The 25,777-nt window shown below is 37.7% G+C and overlaps 1 protein-coding gene across 1 annotated transcript in view; it reads right to left on the bottom strand.

Annotated features, from left to right (window-relative positions):
- The window catches only part of DRD3 (dopamine receptor D3), a 64,059-nt gene that overhangs the window by 26,087 nt on the left and 12,195 nt on the right, over positions 1 to 25,777 (bottom strand). Inside the window, exons 2-3 of the mRNA XM_003763596.3 lie at positions 21,102 to 21,214; positions 7,833 to 7,975 (exon numbers count right to left, since the gene is read on the bottom strand). Of these exons, the coding sequence (XP_003763644.2) occupies positions 7,833 to 7,975; positions 21,102 to 21,214 (256 nt within the window). The remainder of the gene's footprint in view (positions 1 to 7,832; positions 7,976 to 21,101; positions 21,215 to 25,777) is intronic.

The following is a 25,777-nucleotide window of genomic DNA, read 5'->3' on the forward strand; positions in this document are numbered from 1 at the left end:
CTCTGTTTTCAGCCTACCTGGTTTAGGTATCAGTACCATGTCTGTGTCATAGAAGGAATTTGGTAGGACTCCTTCATTCCCTATTTTATCAAATAATTTATATAGCATTGGGGCCAATTGTTCTTTAAATGTTTGGTAAAATTCCATTTTGGTAATTCTTACAATGTTTAAAACTTTTTCATTATTATATTTGTTATAGTAATCTCTAAATAGTGATCTTTGATATTACTATTATAATTGTTTTGGGATGCCACAAAATGTGCATATAGAAGAGCATGAACTTAATCAATAAATAAGTGTATTCTGATTGCTCCTCTCATCTCTCCCTTTCTTATGGCCTCTTTATTCCTTGGGACATATTAATTAGATCAATTAATAGGCCAATTAGTATTAGGCCAATTAATGGTCCTATGATATTTTGTAAGTGTTCAAATGAAAGGAAAAAGTAATCTATTTGGCAAATTTCATTGTTGTTTTATTTTAAGAAATTGCCATAGCCACCCCAACCTTCAGCAATCACCACCCCAATCAGTCAGCAGTCATCTGCACCGAGGCAAGATTCTTTCTATCAGCAAAACGATAGTACTGCTTGTTGAACACTTAGAGGACGCATAGCATTTTTCAGCAATATTTTATTACTGAAGGTATGTACATCATTTTTAGACATAATACTATTAAACAATAACAAGAAAACACTATTGCATACTTAATACACTATAATATTGTTATTGTTCAGTCCTTCTCAGTTGTGTTCAACTCTTCAGGACCCTGTTCAGGGTTCCAGCCTGGCACTCTATCCACTATACCACCTCATTGCCCTTATTAATCATAAAATAGCATTTATTAGGCATGTACTATGTGCCAGATAGTCCTCTAATCCTGGGGATTCTTTGACTTCAAGGAGTTTACTTTCTAATGGGGGAATATCATGTGAACAATCAAATAGATATAATATACCCAAAATAAAAGGAAGACACTCTGAGACAGAAAGGCAAGAGTGTGCTGGTAAATGCTTAAAAACTATCTCTCTAAGGGATGAGGGAGGATGTATACACCATTTTAAAGTTTAATCTCAATCTAGACAATCAACAAAACAATAAATCAATCCCTGATTTGTAGTGTTTGCAGATTTCTGAACCTGCTGAGAATTCAATTATTTGATTAAAAAGAGTAGAGTCTTCCATTCTTCCTTCTATCACCTGATCTGCTGCCTGGTCTGAACATCTGCTCTATCAGCAGTTCTCCCCTCCCCAACCCTGGCTGGCTTAAGGATCATCCTCCAAGTGAGTCACGTATAGTGGCAGTCTCTGAGCAGCTATTGTGCAAGGTGTCTCTGCTTGTCCTGACCAGGCTGAGCAAAAAATTCTGCAAGGGAGTTTCTGTGTGGGCAAAGATGCAAATCACAAAGCCAAGAGCAAATCCAACTTGGGAACTCATATGCTTCAGTCCAGTTGTTTTCCATTTAAAACAAACCTATTAAACTGCCAGAAGATTTCTGTCAAGCATGACAAGGATTCTTCATGGACTTTGGGGATGTTTGCCAGACAAATCAAATACCATTTGACCTTCCCTATCCCAGCTCGGGATATTTACCTCAGGCTGTCCCTCATGTCTGGAAGGCTCTTCCTCATCTCTGCCTCCTGGCTGCTCTGGTTTCTAAAATTATACTTTCTATAGGAAATCTTTTCTGATCCCATCTTAATTCTAGTTATCTGTTTTTGCTGATTATCCCTAATTTGTTTTGTATAGCTCTTGTTTGCACATAGTTGTTTGCATGTTGTCTCTCATTTAAACTGTGGGCTCTTTGAGAATATGGACTATCTTTTGCCTTTCTTTACATCCCTACTCTTGGCATCTTGCCTGGCACATAGAAGGCATTTAATATTTACTGACTGACGTGGTCTGCAAGGAATATTGGGGTCCCTCTGATAATAATAATGATGAAAGAGTATGGCTTCCAAGTGTTCTATTAGGTATTTAAACTTCTTCACAATCTGGCCCAATCATTTGTCTTGTATATCATATCATTCCCTTCTATAAACTCTCCAGACTAGTCACACTGACCTATTAGCAGGTTTTCTTCTCAAACACTCTGTCTCCTGCCTCCCTGCTTTTGCCCTGGATGTCTTCCATAACTGGAGTGCTCAGAAGGAGCATTTCACCTCTACCTTTTATGATTCCTTTAAAACATAGCCCAAGTGCCAGTTTCTTCAGAACTTTCCCATCCTTCCAATTATCTGAACCTTCCTTTCTTCTATTCTGTACATGTAACATTGTAATGCATACATATGTATATATATATATATTACAATGTTATCTTTCTCATTAGAATGTAAGCTCCTTGAGGGCAGGGAATTGTTCCTTTTCCTTTTCCTTTTTTTTTTTTTTTCCTATTTCCAACTCAGCTGAGTGTCTGGCAAAAAAAATAAAAAATAAAAAATATGTGCTTTGGGGCATCTAGATGGTCCAGTGATTAGAGCACCAGCCCTGGTGCTGAAAACCTGAGTTCAAATCCAGCCTCAGACACAACACTTCTTAGCTGGTGACTCTGGGCAAATCACAACTCCAATTGTCTCAGAAAAAAAATGTGCTTAATAAATGCTTTTGATGACTGGCTGATTGATTGACTTGACCACAGGGGATGAAGCAGGAGTCTGGTAACTAGAATTGAGGTATAAGATCAAAGCAGGACCAAATCTGGCCTAAGAACTCACTAGTTGCAAGAGCCTTGGAAAAGTTACAACCTCTGTTTGTCTCATTTTTTCCTCTGTAAAATGGAGATAATAATAGCACCTACTTTATAATTTTGCTGTGAGGATTAAATGAGAGAATATTTATGAAAAGCATTTGGCACAATGTCTGGTACATGGTAGGTATTATGAGCAACCTGTGAAATTGCATTTCCATATAAGGACAAAGACTTAGAGAAAGGTCATGTTAGCTGACTGAGTTAATTGTACAAACAAGATATTGAGTTGCTGAACTGATAAACTGATAAAAATCACCCAAAACAAGAAGTGGGTGAAAGGTAACTGCAAGCACTGTGTGTGCATGCTTAATGAGTTAATATCAACCTCTTCTCTAGAAAGGAGGAGTTTTCAGCCATTTTTAACATAGATTGCATAATGAGGGAGGAAGAACATGAAGAGGAGGAACGTGCAATGGGAAGACTAAAAAATCTGTTAGGCCATCCCCAACCAATTGGAGGGATGGAGGAAGGATCTTGGGCTTCAAGATAGGAAATAAAAGGCTTATTCTAATTCCTATAAGCTCACATTTCCCAGGGACTGCCCCTGGGTGGATCACCTGTTTCTTGCAAGAACCGTAAATAAACCAATTTACTCCATACATTTCTGAGTCTTTTTTGTCTTTGTGATGTATTTCTAATAGGCACTATATAAATATTATCCATTATTATCTTTATTAATATTATTGATAGTAAGGATAATGATATAAGAACACTGGATTTTGGATCCTTGCTTTGGAGCAGAGCTAATCTGATTGAGAGAGTTTAAGTGATTCCATTTGTGGAGATGCTAGGAATGAGGTTTTCCACCAAGTCATTTTCGTTGCAAGACTACAGAAAGGGAAAATCAAAATTTTGTTAGGTAAACCAATTTCTCGCTTCTAGTATTCTGATACTAATTAGCTGAATAAGCATTGGCAAATTGCTGAACCTCTTCTGTAAAACTGAGGACAATACAATCACCTGCTATAAGATCTTTCCCAGTGTCCCTAATCGTTAGGTTTCTCTCCTTCCTCAAGTATGGCATCTCCTCAGTAAAATGTAAACATCTTGATCTCAGAGGTTTTAAAAATGTTGTCTTTGTACTTCTAGTGCTTAGGAGCACCTTGCACAAACAGCTAATTAAGTGATGCTTCTTGAACTGAACGTCATTTCCATGAGGAAAGTCCTGAGTAAACCTTAAAAGATTTTATAAACTTGGATTAAAAACACAAACATTATTATCACTGTTGCTATAACAATGGCAACAATGATAAAGTAGTACCACTACATCAGTTTATACTGATTTTCTCAATTACAGACATATATAACCTGCCCCTTTCAGAATGAATTGCCACCAGTTAGTTCTTAGTGCCTGAGGGTCTTTAGGGCATATAAGGGGATGTGCTACATGTCTCTAGGGATTTTTGCAGGATAAAATCAAGGGCAGATGAGCATGGAACCAGTACAGTTTAGTGGAGATGCTTCAGACACAGTTTAAGAAAACAGATATCTTCTAAAGATTTTTTTAATAACTTGGCTCATTTTTCTCTCTTATCTGTGTGTGTGTATCTTAGTGGATTAAAAGCCTGGAAGGGAATAGAATTGATGTCTGTATCACTAAAGAAATTTACTTTTCCTCTTCCTATCTATTCTTGGGAAGACCAATGGAAAGAAGGGGCCAAGGACTAAAAGCTTCTTGAAATCAGGCAGGGACTGTTTTTGCTTTTCTTTGTTTAGCCCAGAGCTTGGCACATTGTAGTCACGTAATAAATGCTTGTTGATTGAAGGGAAGCCTCTTAACAATGCTTTCCCCAATTTATACTCACTTCAAGTTTGTGACTAAATTAATTTTCTTTCTCTGGTATGTGGTGGATCCCAAAACATAGTATAATTTGTCACTCTGTTAACTTGGATGAAATTGTCTGAGGCTATGCTTTTCTGAGTGAAATATTATAGTGCCATCACAGATCACAGAGTAATGTATCAATCAATCAATCAATTAACTCGCAATTATTAAGCATTTACTATGTGCTCTGTACTGTGCAAATTCCAGGAACGTAAAGACAAAAACATCATCTCTACTTTCAAGGAGCTTACATTCTAATGGAAAAGACATGCAAAAAATCATATACATACAAGATATATACACAGAGACAGACAGGCATATACAAATGCAGGAAGAGTCAGACAAATATACAAATATTTGGAGAAAAAAGAGAAAACAGGCAGAGACAGATATCCTCTCCCTCCCCCAGCAAACAGACTAAAAAGGACAAATTCCTCCCTAAATAAATAAAGTGTATTCTCAACTTCCCTTTTATCAAAAAGGGACTCTCAAAATTAACCTTGTTTCTCTATCTTTCCATTTTCTCTTAGGCAGAGAGGATAGGAAGACAGCCATTCCTGCTTTCTCAAAGTTGGATTCCTCCCTTTTAGCCAAGAGCTTTTTGGGAAAGATCAGCGCCCTAGAAAAGACACCATCACATCAATGTAACAAAGCAGGCTTTTCCAAAGGAGAATTCATCTGCTTTTCATTTTAGATGTTTACATCAATCAGGGGGAAGTCTGTGAAGTTTCCTTGGATATCCCCCATGCCTGGAATTCTTTCTCTTCTCATCTCTGCCTCCTGGCTTCCCTGAAATTCCAATTAAAATCTCACTCTAGAAATCTTTTCCAATCCCTGTTAATGCTTGTGTCTTCCCTCTGCTGATTATCTTTAATTGATTCAGCATATAGCTTGCAGTGCATAGTTTTGTGTTTTTTAAATCACTTCTCTCTCATTTGATTGGGAGTTACTTTAAATTAAGGGACCCTTTTATGTTTGTATCCCCATTGCTTAGCACAGTGCCTAGCACTTAATAGATGTTTAATAAATGCTCATTGACTGACAGGTGGTCACATCTTAAATTCACACTTTCTTTATTACCAAGGAGTTGGTTGAAGCTATTGAAACATAATGAATTCTTCATTTTAAAACCTATCTGGAAAATTGGTGCCATAGTGTGTATGGGTGTGTGTGCACATGTGTGTGATTTTTATTGAGTAAAAAGTTAGCAATAAATGATATACTAATTTTGTCTTGTTTATTGGTTTCTATTTATAACTTAGCTTACTCATCTAATAAATGAAAACTGTGAAAGCACTAGTTTGCACCCAGCTCTGTATCTTACTATTTGATCTTAAACAAATAATCACACTGGCTCTAGGCTTTAATTTCCTCATATGTAAAAGGAGAGATCCAATGTCTATAACCCCTTTCAGCTCTAAATCTATATTAACTTTTGATATTTTTATTTTAAACATTCAGCAAGTCAGGTATCACTTAATGGGACAGGGCAGGATTTCTCTCCCTTCTCAGAATTTCTAGAGGTTCTGTTATATATTTATTAAATATGACATCTTTTAATGACAAAGTTCTTAGAAACAGAGTAGGCATGTAATAACTGCTTGTTGATTGGTTGGTTGAACCAGATATCAGAAACTTTTAAAATTTTGAGTACCAATCAATGTTGATTATACTATAGGTCAACAATTAGTAACTTTGCATTTATATACTGCTCTAAGATTGTTACAATGGATACACAGATGGATTTGGAATCAGGAATAGCTAAATTCGAATTTGAATGCTTTAGGCACTTTCTAGTTACATGACCCCAAGTAAGTCACTTAACAACAGCCCTATTGTGAGAATCAAATGAGATAACATGTAAACAAACTTTAAAGCACTATGTAGATGTTAGCTATTATTTTTTGTTGTTGCTATGATTATTTACAAAATTCTTTCCTCAAAATATCTCTGTGAGATTGGGAATATAAGTATTATTATCTCCATTTTCTAGTGAGGAGGAAATTGAATAAGGATATGCTAAGTGTATAGAAACCAATTCTCCCCACTCAAAAAACATACACAAGACCTACTTCTAAGTTTAATTTGCATTATTACTATTTTCTCTCTTACTTTCATAAAGTATTTAATATTTAATAAAACTATTAATAAGTCACCCTCTGATTTGTAGCCTTTGCTGTGTAAATACTGACACTGAAGATTTAACAATCAGTTTGAGCTGACTTAAGTACATCCTTGAAATCAAGGTTCAAATTAAGCGAATTGCCTGATGTCACAAAATTAAGTGACAGAATCTGTTGATTGCCCTAACCCAGAGCTCTTAAAAAAAATTAATAGCTATTTTAATAGCTTTTTTATTTTTCCAAATACATGCAAAGATAGTTTTCAACATTTACCTTTGCAAAATCTTGTGTTCCAAATTTTTCTCCCTTCCTATCCTCTTCCTCCTCCCCTAAACAGCAAGTAATATGTTAAACATGTGCAATTTTTCTAAACATATTTCCATACTTGTCAGGCTGCACAAAAAAATAGCACATCAAAAAGGAAAAAAAATGACAAAGGAAAAAACCAAGCAAACAAACAATAACAACAACAACAACAAAAAGGTAAATATAATTATGCTTTGATCCACATTCAGTCTCCAGAGTTCTTTCTCTGGATGCAGATGTTCATCACAAGTCTATTGGAATTGTTTTGAATCATCTCATTGTTGGAAAGAGCCAAGTTCATCACAGTTGATCATCACAATCTTGATATTGCTGTGTATAATAATTCTTGGTTCTACTCACTTCATTTAGCATCAATTTATGTGAGTCTTTACAGGCTTTTCTGAAATCAGTCTACTCATCATTTCTTACAGAACATCAGTCCATTTCTTTCATACACCATAACTTATTCAGCCATTCCCCAGCTGATGGGCATCCACTCAGTTTCCAGTTTCTTGCTACTACAAAAAGGACTGCCACAAACATTTTTGCACGTGTGGGTCCCTTTCCCTCCTTTATGATCTCTTGGGGATACAAGCCCAGTAGAGACACTGATGGTTCAAAGGGTACGAACAGTTTGATAGCCCTTTGGCCATAGTTCAAATTGCCTAAAGCTCTTTTTATGGCACCCACCATACATATACAGACACATTTACATGGGCTTTGAATGGAGCGAATTTACCTACAGAAAGCATTATGGTAAAGCAGTATCTTCATGACTTTTGCACAATTCGAATCTCAGAAGCTCTGAAGGATGAATTATGGTTGTTACCTGTTGTGTTGAGGCCAAAGAGAAGAGGACAAGAGACAGCGAATGCGAGCACCCAGACCACGGTGATCATGAAAGAAACCCGGCGGCAGGAGCTCTGGCCAGAGCTGTACTGATAACGGACTGGCATGACCACTGCTATGTATCTGAAAAAAGGAGTCAGCTTCAAAGACCGGGAAGGAGAGACTATCACAGAACCACACGGTATTAGATTTGGAAGAAATCTCAGCATCCCATCCATACCTGGACAATTAAATATAACAGAAAAGTGACACTCCAACTTTTGCTTTAAGGCTGCCAGGGAAAAGGCAGTCCATTCCACTTCTGGATGGCTCTAAATCCTGGGAAGTGTTTCCTTATCTGTAGCTTAAATTCACTTCATTATAGCTTCCTCCCTCTCCTTGTCTCTCTCTCTCTCTCTCTCTCTCTCTCTCTCTCTCTCTCTCTCTCTCTCTCTAATACTATTTTAAAATATATTTTATTTTCCCCCAATTACATATTAAAACAAATTTTGAACACTTTTTTAAGTTTCAAGTTCCATTCCTCCTATTATCTCCCCTGCCACTGCTCCTGGTTCTGCTTTCAAGGTCAAGATGAATAAATCTATTTTCTTTTCCTCTAACCATTTGCTCCAAAGACTCAAAATGGGGACACAGATAAGACAAGAAAGTAAGGTAACTAATCAAAGGAAGATGGGCAAGATATAGGTATGACAGAAATGGCAGAAGTGATTTTGAAAAAGAAGGAAAAGGGTAATTAAATAACAGCAAAGATTCACAGGAAAGTGTGAGGATATATTACATAGGACAAAAAAAAGCAAACAAGAGAAATGATTAATCTAACCTTCAAAGTGTAAGAGAATCTCTTCTTTCCACATTTACCTCCTCTAATTCCGATGCTTTCCCTCTGAGATTGCTTTCAATTTATCTTATTTATATTTTGTTTATACATAATTGCTTGCATGTTATTTCCCTCATTAAATTTTAAGTTTCTTACTTTTTGCCTTTCTTTCTATGCCCAGCACTTTGCACATTTAGCACTGTCTGGAGCATCATCGGCATTTAATAAATGCTTATCCACTTGACTTTCCTTAGGTCTGATTGGCTGTTCTTCCCTTCCTAGCTCAACTGAAGCATCACCTGCCCGCATTTTTGATAATGGTGAATTGCAGATGTTAGTGAACTATGGATGCTGTTTCCATTTTAGAAAATGGCAAAGAAAGAGATGCTATTATAATATGAGCTCCTTGAGAAGTGGGGATTGTTTCCTCTCCCTTTCTTTATATCCATAGCACTTAGCCAAGAGCCTAGTATATAGAAAACCTTCAATAAATGCTTTTTGACTGACCAACAAAGATAAGGGCAGTTTACCCTTCCAATAATGTATTCATAGCAATTGTTCAACTACTGATAAAACTCTCATTTCAGTTTTGGATGTTATAGAGAAATTCAAGGGAACTTTTATGAGGGGGTTGATCTAGAGAGCTTCTAAGGTCTCTTCCAACTCTAACAATCTGTGATTCTATTTTCCCTATGGAAACATGATGGACATTTTCCAGCTACAACTTTAAAAAAATCAGTTGACAAGCTTTTATTCAGCTGAAATCAATCTCTTTATAGACAGTTATTTATGTACGTTCTCACACATATGTCTAATTGTCTATTGGATATAATCCGTTTGGAAGTTCTACTGTCATTTTAAACTTGAAAGTTTTAAAACCAATCATGTCATTCCCCTATCTCTCCCTCCCCCCAACCCAAAATATCCTTCTGGTTTTTAATTTCTATGAATGCTACTTTCATTCTTCCAACCTGCTCTGAGTCTTGACATTTTACTCCTTCTTTCCCTTCCCTCCCAATTACCCCACATTTAAACAATAAGATATCTCCCAAAATGCCTCTGTAATTTCTTCCTTCCTTATTCCTTTTTCTCCCATCTTATTTCAGTCTCTCATCTTAAGTAATAGATTTAGAAATGACCATGTTTTTTCAGGGTGGCTACGTGATGCAGTGGATAGTTCAAATTTGACCTCAGATACCTACTAGCTATGTGACCCTGGGCAAATCACTTCACCCTGTTTACCTCAGTTTCCTCATTTATAAAATAAACTGGAGAATGAAATGACAAACTATCCTGGTATCTTTGCCAAGGAAACCCCAAATGGTGTCATGACAGTTAGACACAGCTGAAGAATGACTAACACCAACAACATAAATATTCTTCTAGCTAATCTCTCCAAAGGAACTTAGCAATTATCTTATTCAAATATCTCATTTTCAGATGAGGAAATTAAAACCCAGAGACTTGTTTAAGGTCACACAGACACAGAGAGTGATGGAGTTAAGATTCAAACTAACATCTGCTATACAATTGACAAATTAATCTTCCTAAGATACTTTTCATCATGTATCTTCCTGCAAAAAAAACTATGAGAGCTTGGTCGGCCATAAAATAAACCAAGATCATCCAATACATTCTGGGCCATTGCCAATTATCTTGACTTTTTTCCAGACTTTGATGACCCAGGAAGAGACAGTGAGATGGACCACTGTGTGTAACTTTGGCTCACTTAAATTCAATTCTCACCAAAGTCAAGACATCACTGGTCCTCTTCAGAAATGAAGAATGAGGGGCAGCTAGGTGGTGCAGTGGATAGAGCACCAGTCCTGAAGTCAGGAGGACCTGAGTTCAAATCTGGCCTCAGACACTTAACAGCCAGGAAGGCTGTGTGATCCTGGGCAAGTCACTTAACTCCAATTGCCTCAGCAAAAAAGAAAAAATAAATGAAGAATGAACAATAACAACCTTGTTATATTGAAGAGTTATTTACATATAGTTTCTCCAACAAGAACCTAAGCTTCTTGAGTGTAGGGACCATATTTCCCACTTTTTCCTCTCACTCAAGGACTTAGCATAAGTTCTTATGGAAAAGAGGCACCAACGTACTATTCATTCTTTTCTGTAAATCTAGGGTATGGCAGGCTAGTTCAACTTATTGGCTGCTATTCCACTTTCCTTTTTTGTGTGGGTTTCTTCCACTCAATTTTGCTTATGGAAAAGGATGCAGGTTTTAGCAGCATAGTTGAGGAATGGGTTTGAAGTCAGAGGACTTAGATTCAAATGTTGACTCTGATGCCTATTACCTATTGGCCTTAGGCAAATCAAGTCATTTCATCTCCCTCTGTCTTCCTCATTTGGGGAAAGAAATGAGGTTGTTGGACCAGATAGTCTAAGAAATCTTTTAGAAAAGGTTAAAGTTTAAAATGAGGAAAAAAGTCCCAAAATTATATATGCCTATACAATTAATCACGGTCCTATATGCAAAGACATAGAGAATTAGACTTTTATTTCTCAGATTTTTTTTTCTTTTTCTTTCCTGATTAACTGCCTTCTTTTCCATGGAACCACCTGGCTCAATCCTGTCTGTTTAATACTAAATTAAAATAAAATTTTTTAGCTGACAGATTCAGTTTGACAGGTAACATAGCTGTCTCATTACTCCTTGAATCTGTTTTTTTTTTCAGTTTATCTCTGAGATAGAAATACAATATAATACAATAAATATTTATTAAATGCCTACTACGTGACAGATACTTTGCTAAGCGCTGAAGTTACAAAAAGAGGCAAAATTTCCTTGTCCCACAGAGCCTCTTTCTCTACTTCCTTTCATTCTTTTCCATGAGCTTCAGGACTATCCTTGCTGGTCATGGACCTCCAAAAGTATTGCCTTTTTCTGATCTGTTCTTTGAACAATAAAGATCTTCCTTTTCTGGCTCTCAGAGATTTTTCCCTTGGGTGATGGGCCATTTTTTATGGTGTTCTTTTTCTTTTTCTTTCTGTCTTTCTATCTCTGTCACCTGTTCTCTTTTTCTCTCTCACCTGTCTTTTATCCTAGCATCATTGTTTCTCACCCTACTTCCCCATTCTCTGTCCTGTTTGAATATCCTGAAGCAAATTCAACAGTCTGATTTAACACTGTCCTTTCCCTTTAGAAAAAGATTTGGCTTTTATAACTATTGCCTTAGGTTAGCATTTGAGTCAATTCTCTTTGGATGCCTTGTGAGGTAGAATCATAGGACTTAGGAATCCCTTCTCTTAGCATGAATTCTCCCTAAGCCCCTCCTGGTAACCCCCTCTTTTGACTGATGTATTATATTCTATTTTCTTAGTTCTCTCTAAGATCTCACATGAAATTTCTCTGTCTCTCAAGTCATTGGCAGAGCTGAGATGACAAACTTACTTTGGAACCAATTAATAGCTAATTTCCCTACCAGCTTGTTCCTCCCTTTTTTTTTTTTTGTTAGAAAAATGAGGAATCCAATTTATTTTTATTTTAAATCAATTCCCTTCCCACTAGAATCTTAAGCAAGCATCCAATTAAATATAAAAGGATGTGGGAAAGGAATAAGCCTATATATAGCCACTTACTATAAGCAGAATACTACTATACTCGATGATTTACAATTATTATCTCATTTGATTCTCACAATAACTCAGCAAAATAGGTGTTATCATTATCCCCATTTTACAATTCAGAAAACTGAGACCAACAGAAGTAGCTCGAAAGGGTCTGACGTGGGATTTGAACTTAAGTTTTCCTGACTCCAGCCCAGTTCTCGATCTACTTTGTCACCTAGCTGCCTCAAACACACACACATACACACACATACACAATTTATCATATACTTGATCTACAAAAAATATATTAATTAAATATATTGATAGCTAATACATACATATAATGCATATGTAACAAATGCAAACAGATACACTCATACACATGATCAGAGAAGTAGAACTGAAAGGGAGCTCAAAGGCAATCTGCACCAACCCCTTATTTGAAGAAAATTGAGACTCAAGAATAATAAGAAACTCACCTAAGAACAGTCATCATGAGAGGAGGGAGGTCATCCGACACCATATGAATATACAATGAATAATAATAGTTTATTGTAACCAATATCAATAAGAGCATGTTTACTGCAGCACATAAATGCTCAATAAATACTTAACAATGTGTTGATTTATTGAATTGTCTTGGGTTCCTCTAATCAGGAAATTGTTGGCTTTCCCATTTCATTAGCATCTCCCTTTATCTATCTATATAAGCCAAAGCGCAGGTTGAAGTCTGTTTATGTGAATGTCTCCTTCTCTCTGAAAAGATCCTTTTAGTTCTAGACAAGACTCAAGATGTAAATCTTGATTATATGATGAGTTCAAATAGTGCAGCCTGGGTTTTTTTTTTTTTTTTTTTTTTTTTTTTTTTAGAATTCTCATATTTTCTATAGCAATCGTTCTCAAACCTTCTGATCTTAAAAAATTACTGAGGACCCCAAAGAGCTTTTGTTTATGTGGGTTATATCTATTGATATTTGCTATATTAGAAATGAAAACTGATGGATTTTAATATTTACTCATTCACTTAATAAGTCTTTTTATATGTTAGCATAAATAATATATTTTATTAAAAAAATTCTTTCCCCCAACAAAACAAAAGCAGTGAAAAAGAGTGGCATTGTTTTATATATTTTTGAAATTCTCTTTAATGTCTGGTGCTAAAGAGAGATGGAATTTAATAACTGCTTCTTCACTTAATATCTTGTGATAGGTTGTTTTAGTTGAAATATATGAAGAAAATTATGACTCATATAGACAGGTAGTTGGGGAAAGGAGTATTTTAAAGGACAAATAGTGTTTTTTTAATTGTTATCCCTTCCATGGCATGGGGATTAGGGACACAGTGCCCTTGAGATCTGGAAAATCTCTACAAAGTTTTTTGACTCTCCCTTTGTAGCAGAGAAGAAATCTGAATTATTAGGTATTAAAAGATAAGATATATTGAGATTATACAATACTATACATATGATTTCTGCATTTTTGAGTTTTTTTCTGTGTTGCTTGCTGACCTTTGTGCATGTTGTCTATGGCTTCCTCACAATTCCCCCCTAAATTCTCATTAATTTCTTATGCTGATCCTTGGTATTTTGAAATCACAATGGGAAAAGTTGTGATGTGGAAGTAATAATTGTGTTATGAAAAGTATTGACTTTGCAGATCCCTGAAAGGGTCTTAGGGGCTGCCAAATATACACAGATCACACTTTGAGAACCACTGGTCTAGAGGCCCAGGCAGCATGGCCCACTGAGAAATGTCTAGGTACAGTGGTTCTCAAACTTTTGTTTTCAGTATCTTTATCCTATTAAAAATTATTGAGGATCTCTCCAAAGCGTTTTTGTTTATCTGGATTATATTTATAGACATTTATCATATTGGAAATAAAAACTATTTTTGAATTTGTAGACCTTCTAAAAGGTTTTCAGAGATCCCCAGGATTCTCTAGACCATACTTTGAAAATCACTAGGGACTTCCTGAGAACAACTGCAACTCTGCAGCTGGGATGCAAATTAAATCAGCCCCTGGAATAAAGGCAGGGCAGCAATATTTTCTTGGGCATCTAGTCTGGTTTCTGAAAGCTTCTTACTCGTTGGATTCTGTGCCTTCTTAGGTTCCAGTCCTTCCAAAGAGCATCAATGCTTGTAAAAAATCTCATTTTTAGGCAAGGCATGAAGCTATGTTAAAAATGAATAAGGCGACCTCAGAAGGCCAAAGCCTTGCTTCCAGCATCCCAGTGGAATTGATTTTTTTCTCAAAAGCAAGAGAAAAGAGGTTTCACTAAGCTAAATTAAGGTAAAACTTTTGAATTGACTAAAATCTCCTGGGTTAAGGTAGGGAATAGTTTTGAATTCATGAGACCCTGATATCTATCACCTCTGGGCCCTGATGTTACCATAGAAGCATATCTGAGAGGTTCCTAATTTTTCTCTCCTTGATACTGGCTCTTGACACAGATTCTAGTCCTTTACCTGGGTTTCATGATTAGATTTCAGGGATGTCCATGAATTTGGAGGCAGGATGGGGAGATGGCATCTTTATTTTTACTAACATCTAACAAAATTTACTTTTCCTTCATTCATTTAAAAATTTAACTCTGCTAAGGGATCTGTAGGCTGCACCAAACTGATAAAGGGATGCATGACACACACTAAAAATTAAATTGCTGCCCAAGGAAACATGAGACTCTCCCTTGACTCTTTCTTCATAAATTGTAATCTTTACCGTGGCACAGAGGAAGATTATGGGAACAAACACTGGAGGAGGGAAGGGTGCTGCTTCAGGGCAGAAATAATTATGTTGGTTTGTTTCTGTTGACCTTGAGGAAGCATTAAACTAAATGTTGGTTGTAGGATGTCTCCTCCTGGATCTCCAGTACAGAAGTAATGCCATCTCTCCCTTCTCTCAGCTTGTGCTTTATTTTTGACACTAAAGAGTCACTCTTGAATGTCGGAATAATCAAAGAGCTTTGAATCTAGGTTTTGAGGAACTGAGATCAAACCGTGGCTCTGCTACTTTTCTAGCCTTTGGTGAAGATATCTGTCATAAATCTCTTTTTTAGTGGCTGCATCCCTGATTGTAAGGGGAAGCTTAATAAGATCCTGGATTTAGAATTTCAAGGAACCTTAGAAGTTATTCGGCCTGACACTGCCTTTTATATTTTTTTTTAAGGAGGAGGAAAAAGACGCTCACATAGGTTTAGTAACTTGTCCATGATTACACAGGTATTGAATGGCTGAATAGGAATTTGAACTCAAGATCCTTTTGGTCCAAATTTAGTTTTTTCCCAATATTTGCATGTCCTGAAGGTTCTTGTGGTGGTAGGGTCAAGTGGGCGGGCAACAAATTCAGTGTGTTAAATTTTAAGGAAGAAAGAAAAACACCATTTTAAGATTTTTCTTCCTGGCAACCTCAAGCGAATGTTTGTGCCTATTCCAGAATTGGCCATTGGAGGGCACCATAATGCTACAAGAATTATACCACCTCTGCCCAAGTGGAGAAGTTCAGTCCAGGTCCTGGGGCTTATTCTGCCCAGTGGGGAGGTGGGGTGAGCGTCGCCCCCTTATAAGAAAGACTGAGGTCGTCCATCTTTTGGGAAGAGTCTTAACTGGTTTTAATGTCTCAGGGCAAGAGGAGTTTCTGAAACTCACCTTGTTCTGTAACCTACTTTCCACAGCTATTGACTCCTTGTAAGATAATGATCCCAGGCCAAGGTCATTGCCCCATCACCAAGTAAATAGAATACCTCTGGCTATAAATGAAAGGGCAAAGGAAAGTAGCTGTGGCCTCTGAGCATTCTGGCTGTGGCTGAAAGCATCTCTGTTGCCTAGTCTTTTTATCCCAAGAGCATTTTACTTGAATTACTCTGAATTCGACCTCATCACCCCTCTCATGGACTCCTGCAATAAGTATCCTTCTGGTTAGTCTGCCTTCTCTCTCCATTCCAGTCTGTCTCTCACTCAACCCGATTTATCCAGAGCACAGCTTGGATCATGTCTCTTTCCTATTCAATAAACCCTCCTGGCTCCCTGCTGCCTCCAGGATCAAACATGATGGCATTCAAAACCCTTCACATCTCCCACCTTTATAATCTCCTTTACCTCATTCATTCCCACACTCTGTGATCCAGTGACTTGGCATCCTGATATTTCTTGCACAAGACCCTCCATTTTGATTCTGGACTTTTTCAGTGTCTGTCCTCATGCCTGAAATTCCCTCCCTCCTCTTCTCTACCTCCTGGCTTCCCCGACTTCTTTGCTTTCCTTAAAGAACCAATTAAAATCTCACCTTTCACCAAAAGTCTTTCTTAATCAACCCTTGCCTTGTTCTACAGTGATCTCCAATTATCCTGTATAGAATCTTATTTATATATAGTTTTATACTCCATTAGACTGGAGATCTCTGACAGTAGGGGCTGTGTTCTGCATTTTGTTGTATATCCAGCACTTATCACAGTGCCTGACACATAGTAGGTGCTTAATAAATGTTTGCTGACTGACACTGCTTGAGCCACTGTGCAGTGAACTCTAGATAGGAGAGCTCTATCCCCCATATTTTTTACATATCCATCCTCTCCCCACCATGGCTCAGTGCTACTAGAACCCGAAAGCTCTAACTATCCATGCTGCTGAAGGCTTATCTTAGAGGGCACAATTTCTCACTAGGCTTAGAAATCTTTTCTGCAAGTTGAAGCAAGGTACTAAGACATCATCTGTGTTAATGTGAAAGACAGTCATAGGCCCTATTTCAATCTGATTAGCAGAGTGCCAAAGGCCTAGTTTGGGGTGGGGGAGTGACTGGGTTTGTATGTCTGTGAATGGTATCATTGCTGCTTCCATCTCGTTGCCAACATGTTTTTTTGAGACTGATTCTCCTTAGGTCTTTCCAGGCTGGAAATGCGTCGACCACTCAGGGTCTGATCCCACTGCTGTCCCACTCAGGAGCTGCTCCATTTTTCCTTAGGTCAGTTCTCGCCTCCCTAAGCAGCCTGCTGGCCTCTTGCTCTGGAATGTTTCCATACTGATGCTGGAGTTAATGTGGATACTCAATTGTTTAACCCACTAAAGCAGTGGTCCTCAAAGTGTAGTCCAAAGAATTGTTGGGGTCTCTGAAACCCTTTCAGAGGGTCTACAAATTCAAAATTATTTTTTATTTCTAATATAGTAAATAGCTTTAAATATAACCCATGTGAACAAAAACTCTTTGAATAGATCCTCAATAGTTTTTTTTTAACAACATGAAGATATTGAGAACAAAAGTTTGAGAACCACTGCACTAAAGGAAAGGATTCCTGTGCTTCAGCCATTACCAATGTCAGCCTCCCTAGTAGTAGCAGGGATTATAGATACCTGCCACTATTCCTGCCCTTAATGTTCATGTTAAGAAACAGGGTGACTATAATAATAATAATAATGAACATTCATATAATGCTTCAGCACTTGCAAAATCCTTTATGCTTTATGTCATTTTATACTTACAGCAACCTTATAAAGTAGCCTTTATTACTATCATCCCCTATTTATAAATAAAGAAGCAGACACTGAGAAGGGTCAAGATATTTCCCCCACGTCAGACGGCTAATAAACACCTGGGGCCTTTCTGACTCCAAACCACTAATCCAGCCTGACTTTGGAATCCACCATGGGATTGCCATGGCCAAATAATTCATTACCAAGTAGAGAGTCTAATTTAGCTAGGCTATCCTAAAAAAGCAGACACATTCTACTGCCAGAATTTTTCGGAGTCTTTTTTAGCATAGTAGAACTTGGGCGAGTTTTCAATTCACTGCAAGTTCACTTTGAATCCCACCATGATGAAGCATCAAAATAGAACTTTGTAGTCAATGGCCATGAAAACTATCTCTATGGATGTGGCAAGATTCACATCACCCTGCAGTGACAGTATCCTCATAAATTTTAACTCCCTATAATTAAATAAATGCATAGGTTGTGTGTCCACACTGTGGAGTGAGCATTATAGTGAATTTTTCCCTTGAGGGGATCAACGATGTAGAAGAATATTACGACTGGCTCTTACTTTGAGGGCAAGAGTAGGGACCATTTGTAAGGTTTTCCTCAGGGAGTATGGACATATGTGGGCACAGTTCACCTATACACTATTCAAACATCTGGTCCTTTTCCTGGCCTACCTCATAATTTTCCTGATAGTGCCCCTGATTTCGGCATCCCTCTGGTATACTACTACCTGAATACCCAGGGAGTGGGTAACTGAAGGTAGAAAGAGGGTCTGGAGTGACATATGAAGCAGGTGGTACAGAGCCAGTTAAAATCAAATTCATTCTTGTCAACTAGGAAAGGGCCTGCTTTCCACTCACAGTTTGGATTTAATGAACCCCCAGAGCACAGAATGGGCTGCTTTTCACTAAGTTTTGTTTTGTCAGACAGGGGACTTAATAAATCTTTAGTTCCATGAACTTACCTCATAGAGTTGTTGGGAGAGAAGCCTCCCCACCCCCAAGACTGGAAAGCCCTCTGCAAATATAATGTGCTATTTAGATGCAAAGTAAAAATTCCAGGGGCCTGTGACTCATCTGGTCTCTTTTGTGCCTTTTGTCAAAGACTTTCAAGGTTTGCATGTGTGATGGGTGCCATTTTAGAGGTCGGGGGAAAAGAAATCCCGACTGAATGAATTCAGCTGTATTCTTTCCACAGCTCCCCAAAGGCCTTTTTTAAAATTTATCCTTACACTGAAAATTGCCAGCCCTTTCTGACACATACATGCATAGCCCTTGAATCGGCTCTAACGTAAGGCATTGTGGGAGGTTGCTGTATGCTTTCCTGGGATCTGTCACTTACCACCTGGGTGACCTTAGGAAAGTGACTCCCTCCCTGTGTTTGAGTTTTCACAATAATAAAATGAGAGGGTTAAACTAGGTGGTCTCTCAGGTCCCTCCCAGCTCTGCATCTATGAAAGTTAACAGGATCAGGGCTCTAGATCTAAAAGGGACCCTAGAGGCCATCTACTCTAATCCCCTCATTTTAGAGTTGACGAAATTGAAGTGCAGAGACATGGGGGGATTTGTCCACACAAAGTCAAACTCAACCCATTGCCCCTTCTCCTGTACCTATTACTGCCTTCTGTCAGGAAAGGAAACTAAGAGATGGTCCTGTGTCTTTGGGGACACTCCAATCACTTAGGAAAAAAATTATATGACACTGGTCTAATGCTGACACAGAGACTGTCTTTGCTTTCCCAAGCTCTTCCTCTTTTCCTCCATTGCATACATTTCTTTTTTTCCTTTTATTACCTTCCTTCTTTTCATTACCTCCACTCCCTCAGTTACAGACTCTGTTCAATATCCAAATACAGAATCGATATGGCCCTACTTACTATTTGTCCAGATAAAGCTTCTAGATGTATATGGAATTGACTGGATTCGATCAATGGTACAATATGAACACAGATCTCTGCCCTGCTTTCTGCGCTTAGTAATCAGGCAATGTCATAGCAGCAGTCCTGAGTGGAATCTTGTTCTTATTCTTAGAAAATTCCCAATTTGAGAGCTGATGTACTTGATGATTCCCAACTCAGTCTGTGTAGGATCATGGGATCATCCAAGTAGAGTTGGCAAGCATCCTAAAGGTCATCTAGTCCAACTCCCCTCATTTGAGAAAATTGAGGCTCAGAGGTAAATGGCAAAGTTAGAATTCAACTTCAGGTCCCAAGACTCCAAAGGAAATGTTCTTTCTACCTCCTCCATCCTCAGGTCAGGGACCTCATCTCCATTTGGGTTTTCTCTATTAACCCAAGGAGCATCTTGTTCCTTGTTCACTTTCTACATAGAATTAAATTCAGTTCTAGGTTAGCAGTGTCCTCAGTGAATAAGGTAGACTTAACTATGGAGAATGAGTAAAGAAAGGAATGGGAGTAGCACCGATAGGACTATTATATACCCTTTGTCTCTAGGAACTTGACAGAACTCTCCCTTATTCCAAGGCTTTATGTACTGTTGCAGGGCTTCTTAAACTTTGTGCACTCTTGACTCTTTTTTGCCTAAGAAATTTTTATGTGACATTGGGTATATAAGTACATAAAACAAGTATACAAATTAAACATTTATTGATACCCTTACATTAAGTTATGAGACCCTATATGGGATCATGACCCACAGTTTAAGAAATTGGGCTATAGAGAACAGCCATATTAAGCAGTGTCTATCTCACTCTAACTATAGCCATGATTCAGATTTGTGTCAGGATAATGCCAGGGGTTCAAAGATTTTTGGTCTTGAGGATTACCATTAGAGCTACACAGAGTGTGTGTTGGGCAAAGGGTCTGGGACGAAAAAGGGGCATGGGACTAGTGAATCCAGGACACAAGCAGGAAAAAAAATGAAGAAAAAAAAAACAACAGAAGAGAAAAAAGGAAGAGAGAGAGAGAGAAGAGAAAGAGTAGAAGCAGGAGCAACTAGCACACAGAAAATATGGGGAATAATATAATTTGCCTATTCCAATACAATAGAGACTTAGAAGAGAATAGAGAGAACTTGGGGAAGGAGGAGGAACAGAGAGAAGGGAAGGGAGACAGAGACATAGAGATAGGCAAAAACAGAGGGATGGAGGAAAGAAAGAAAGAGAGAGAGGGAAAGAGAGAAAAGAGAAGAAGGGGAAGAGGAACACAAGGAGGAGGAAGAGAAGTAGGAGAAGGACAAAGGACAAGAGAAGAAGGCAGAAAAGGAGAAAGAAAAGGAGGAGGAAGAAAAAATAGTAGAAAGAGGAAGAAGATGAAGTGGAGGAAGAGAAGGAGAGAAAGAAGACAATGATGGAAAAGGAGAAGGAGAGGAGAAGAAAAAGGAAGAGGAGTGTTCTTCCCATCATTTCAGGGTCCCTTTTTTATATCAAGGATATCCCCAGTCCTACCTGTCGATGCTTATGGCACAGAGGTTTAGAATGCTGGCAGTGCACATCATTACATCCAAGGTGACAAAAACAACACAGCAAATTCGGCTGAAATTCCATACTCCTCCAGTCACCTAGACATCAGCAAGAAAAGATGTCAGTGTTTACCCCCAGTCAAAGAGCAACAATCCAATGGAATAAACTGGATTTCCCATGAGACCCAGCAGAACATGTCAGGACTCTGTACATGGCAAAGCCTTCTAATCCAGTACAATCCCACAAGTTTTTATTAAATGCCTACTACATGATAATTCAAAGCCTGTACTTATAAAGTTTATCTCCAATACAAATTCTCTGACATTGAATCCCTGGGGATACAAAGATGGGCAATGAAATCAAGGCTAGCTGGGACAGAAATTGGGAGTGATTCCTCTCACCCATTGTGCAAATATATATTGGCAAGTAAGTAGGTTTTTAGTGAGGCTCTCGATGGGCTTATAGCCACCAAATAGAATGTGCTCCATGGGCCTGGGGAATGAGAAAGAATTATTTCCAGTAGGTAATTTCAGTCCTCACTATAAGTATGCGATTTTAAAGCTGCATCCCGAAGATGAATCCATCACATGAGTTGGTGGCCATTTCCCTGCACAGCACACTTACTGTTCTACATGTCAAACAGCTGGGATCATGGGATCAAAGTTAGAAGGAATCTCAGTGGTTACCTAGTCCAACTCTCTTGTTTTATAAATATGGAACCTGGGACTCAAAAACACACTGAGTGGTTTGTCCAGGGTCACATGGTGAATGTTAGATAGGAGATGTGAACCAGGCAGATCTCTGGGGCTTCCATATTGCTTCTCTAAAAGCAGCCTGGGGATTGGTAATGAATATAATTCCTTCACCTTTCTAGGTCAGGGGTTTGAATTCCCATGGACCTACTGAAGATGAGATGGACTTCATGTATTTATACAAGTGTTCCCATCCCTGTTAGATGGCCCTTCATAACCCTTATTAAGTGGCAAGAATTTAAGCAATTGCATTTGCATTCCTCTGCTGACATTGGGTTATTTATTTTCTCTGTGCTCCATTTAGATAAACCCAGAAATCTGGGCAGGGGAGTTTCTCTTATAGTTTACCCTCAAGTCACATTCTTTGGTACTTTGGTTCTCATGCCCCGGGGATAGCTGGCTACACTACTTTGGACAGACATGTCCTCAGCGAGTGGTCTATTACTCTCCCCCCTCTCCCTTTTCATCCTCATTAGTCATTAGTTGCAGCTGGGAACTCCTGGTACCAGAAAATTAGAGAATACTAAAGTTGGAAGAGACCTCCCTTCGAGGTTATCTAATTCAATTCCTCCAGAGATCAAGGGAATATTTAAAGGAAGAGTTACTGGGAAAGCAAGAACTGGAATCTTTAGTTGAGCACAGAACTTGGTCCCTAGTAAGTGCTCCATAATTATTTGTTAATTTATTAATAGTAGATGCTTTATACATGACTATTGAATTGAATTGAATTCCTCCATTGTCTCTACTATAAAAATGGAATTTAAACTCCTTGAGGGCAGGGATTATTTTGGCTTTGCCTTTTTATCCCCAGTGCCTTACTCTTAATACATATTTATTAAATTGAATTGGATTGGAATTATTTTCTGTAAAAAGACTTGCTTGACTACTGAACTGAATTATTTGAGAGGGAAGAAAAGGTGAAGGAAATGTAGTCCTTTGCTCTGGACTATATTCATTCATTCATTCAAAAAGCATTCTTAGGATTTAGGGCAGCATGGTATAGTGGCTAGGACTTTGGACAAAGGGTCATTAAGTCACAGATCATAAAAATCATGGAGTCCAACACCTAATTCTAGAGATAAGGAAACTAGGGCCCAATGAGGTAAACTGACTATCACAGGAGAAAGATTCAAACCCAGTTTTTCCCTTTCTCCAAGTCCAAAGCTCTGTCCAGTTGATTGATAAATATTTATTAAGTCCTTACTATGCTACGATCCATGGTGCTGCCTCTTGGATAGAAGTATTGTTCAAACCTATTTTCAGTTATTGCTTAAGATGCTGAGTGATCAGAGACAGATCACTTGATCTTTTAGAGACTGTGTTTTTTAATCTACAAAATGGGAATAATGATACAGGACCTCCTTAAAAGACTTGTTAAACAAAAGCACTTTACAAACCTTAAACCATTATATAATAAGAATTAGAATTATGGGGGGGGGAAACCTTCTATTTCAGTTTCTGCATTTACAAAATAAGGAGTTGCATTTATTGGTTTCTAAACTCTAAATTATACAATCATACCCCCCTGTATGGCTTGGATGAAAGTAATTAATGTTGAAGGGGGCATTCAAAAGTAATATAGGAGAGTTGACTCAGAGAACTGACAATTGAACAGGGAAGTTGTGAAATATTCCCCCAGAGACAGAGGAGAAAATCACCAGAATTGAGTAGGAGGAAAAGCAATGATAATCCTAGGATCAGCCAATGAGTTCCTAGTGTAGTTATAAGATATGACCTAAAGTAATGATCATGGCTCTTAAATGAGACCCCTGTTGCCATCTCATCCCATCCTCTCATTTTATGGATGAAGAAATTGCAGTCCTAGGAAGGTAAAATAATTGGTCCAGGGTCACAAAGGTGGTGATCATCTGAGACAGGATTGGAACTCTCATTCTAAAACCCCTATTATTGTCGCTGTACTACACTTTGAGGTTGATTTTATCTGTCAGTCACACAAAGAAAAATCTGTTTAGCTGTATTTTTCCTTCGTAGCATTTTTTTCAGTGAAAGATCTTTCCCTTTGGCCATTATCCATTTCTCTTCTTTCTCACCTACCGGGATCTAGCAATTTCTTTTTGTTTTACTGTAAACTGATATTAAAAAAAAAAAGAAAAAGAAAAAAGAAATACAATATCATACGTGACCAGTAGATGTCACTGTCTCATATGCCATTTTTTGGAACTTTTTTAAACTTTGAAACTTCTAATAATGTATAATGAATTTATTCTAAATTTTTAAAATTTGTTCTTTATTTTTATTGGTGTGATATGCTTAAAATCCTGTATGTTGAATTTACTTGAAATGAGAGCAACTGTATGGAGAAAATTAAAAGCCTGTTTTCTTAATTTACTGGTAGATGATATAGCCTAGAAGTATCTCATTTAAAAAAAAAAAGATTGAGAAAATGCAAGGGAAGTAAGGCAGAAGAATATGACAGAGCTAAGTGGGGGAGAGACTTCATAATGTCCTTGTTGGAGAAAGAGATGGCTTTCACTGACCATTTTTTAATGTGGGAATTACAATTTGCAGCACAGGCAGCAATCACAGGAGATTATTATTTTAAGTGGTATCAGTGGTGGCTGCCAGGCAGACAAAATGGTAGTAGAGTAGTAATAATAAAAACTAATAGTTTACATAGAGATTTAATTCTTGCAAAGCATTTCACATACATCTCATTTGATCCTCATAGCAACCCTGTGAAATAGGCAGTGACTACAATCTTATCATTTTTCCATTTTAAAGGTTAGGAAATAGAGACTCAAAGCAGTGTCCAAGGTCATATAGGTAATGAGGGTCAGAGGCAGGATTTGAAAATCCAATCTAGGACTAGGTCCGTGAAGTTTGTCTTTGAAGCTCTACCTTGCTTTTTGATCCTGACCTCTATCCCAGAGCAAATTCTCAAAGTCTTCATTTTTCATTTTCTGTCCATCCCAATACAGTTTATCCTATTCAGAAAAGTGAGTCCTCTTAGGAATAGGAAATGAAAGAAAAACAAATTGACATAGAGGTGGCTATGTTTAGTTTAGTTTTCCTTGGGGGTATTTGGGTTTTTAAAGATAAATTTTTAATGTTAATGATCTAAATTGTTAGAAGGATGATTATTTTTGATCTTCCTCACTCAGCTGAAAAGGGATCTGTAACTTGTCATTCTCTTTATTACTTGAAATATTGTACCCCTGCTCTTCATTTATATCTAGTACCTCTCCTACAAGGTTTGTTGTTGTTCAGTTATATCAGTCATTCCTCATGACCCCATTTGGGGTTTTCTTGGCAAAGATACTGGAGTAATTTGTCATTTTCTTCTTCAGTTCATTTTATAGATGAGTAAACTAAAGTAAACAAGGTGAAATGATATGTCCAGGGCCATACAGTAGGGAACTGTCTGAGGTCAGATTTGAACTCAGGAAGATGATTTTTCCTGACTCCGGGATCTATTGCTTTACCTAGCTGCCCTTACAACAGGGTAGCTTAAAGATATCATTTTATAAAATTCAAAGCTTTATCAATGTAAGCAATTATTATGATTGGAGAAATAACATTTTCATGAATCCTTGTAACAACACTGTGACGTAGCCAGTAACTACAATCATCGTTTCTTATAATTATATTAAAGGAAACAGTAAATCTGATTGGTATAAGTCTCGTGGAGGTAAACTTCAGGATTGTCTCAGAAAAACTAATGAACAACTCACTTTGGAAGCATAGACAAACATAGCCAGGTGGTATTATTCAGGTGTTATTCTCACTTGCTAATGAGTAATTAACTCCCTTTGGCTATACAGAAGGCAGAAGCAGACTAATATCTTCACAAACCCAGAAGTAAATTTTCCATATAGAATACACACAGCTGAAGGGGGTTTGGCTCTCTTAGCCAAAACTTCCAGAAAGCCTAAATGAACTAAAATTGAG

Source organism: Sarcophilus harrisii, chromosome 3, assembly GCF_902635505.1.
Source record: "Sarcophilus harrisii chromosome 3, mSarHar1.11, whole genome shotgun sequence".
NCBI classification, from domain to species: domain Eukaryota; kingdom Metazoa; phylum Chordata; class Mammalia; order Dasyuromorphia; family Dasyuridae; genus Sarcophilus; species Sarcophilus harrisii.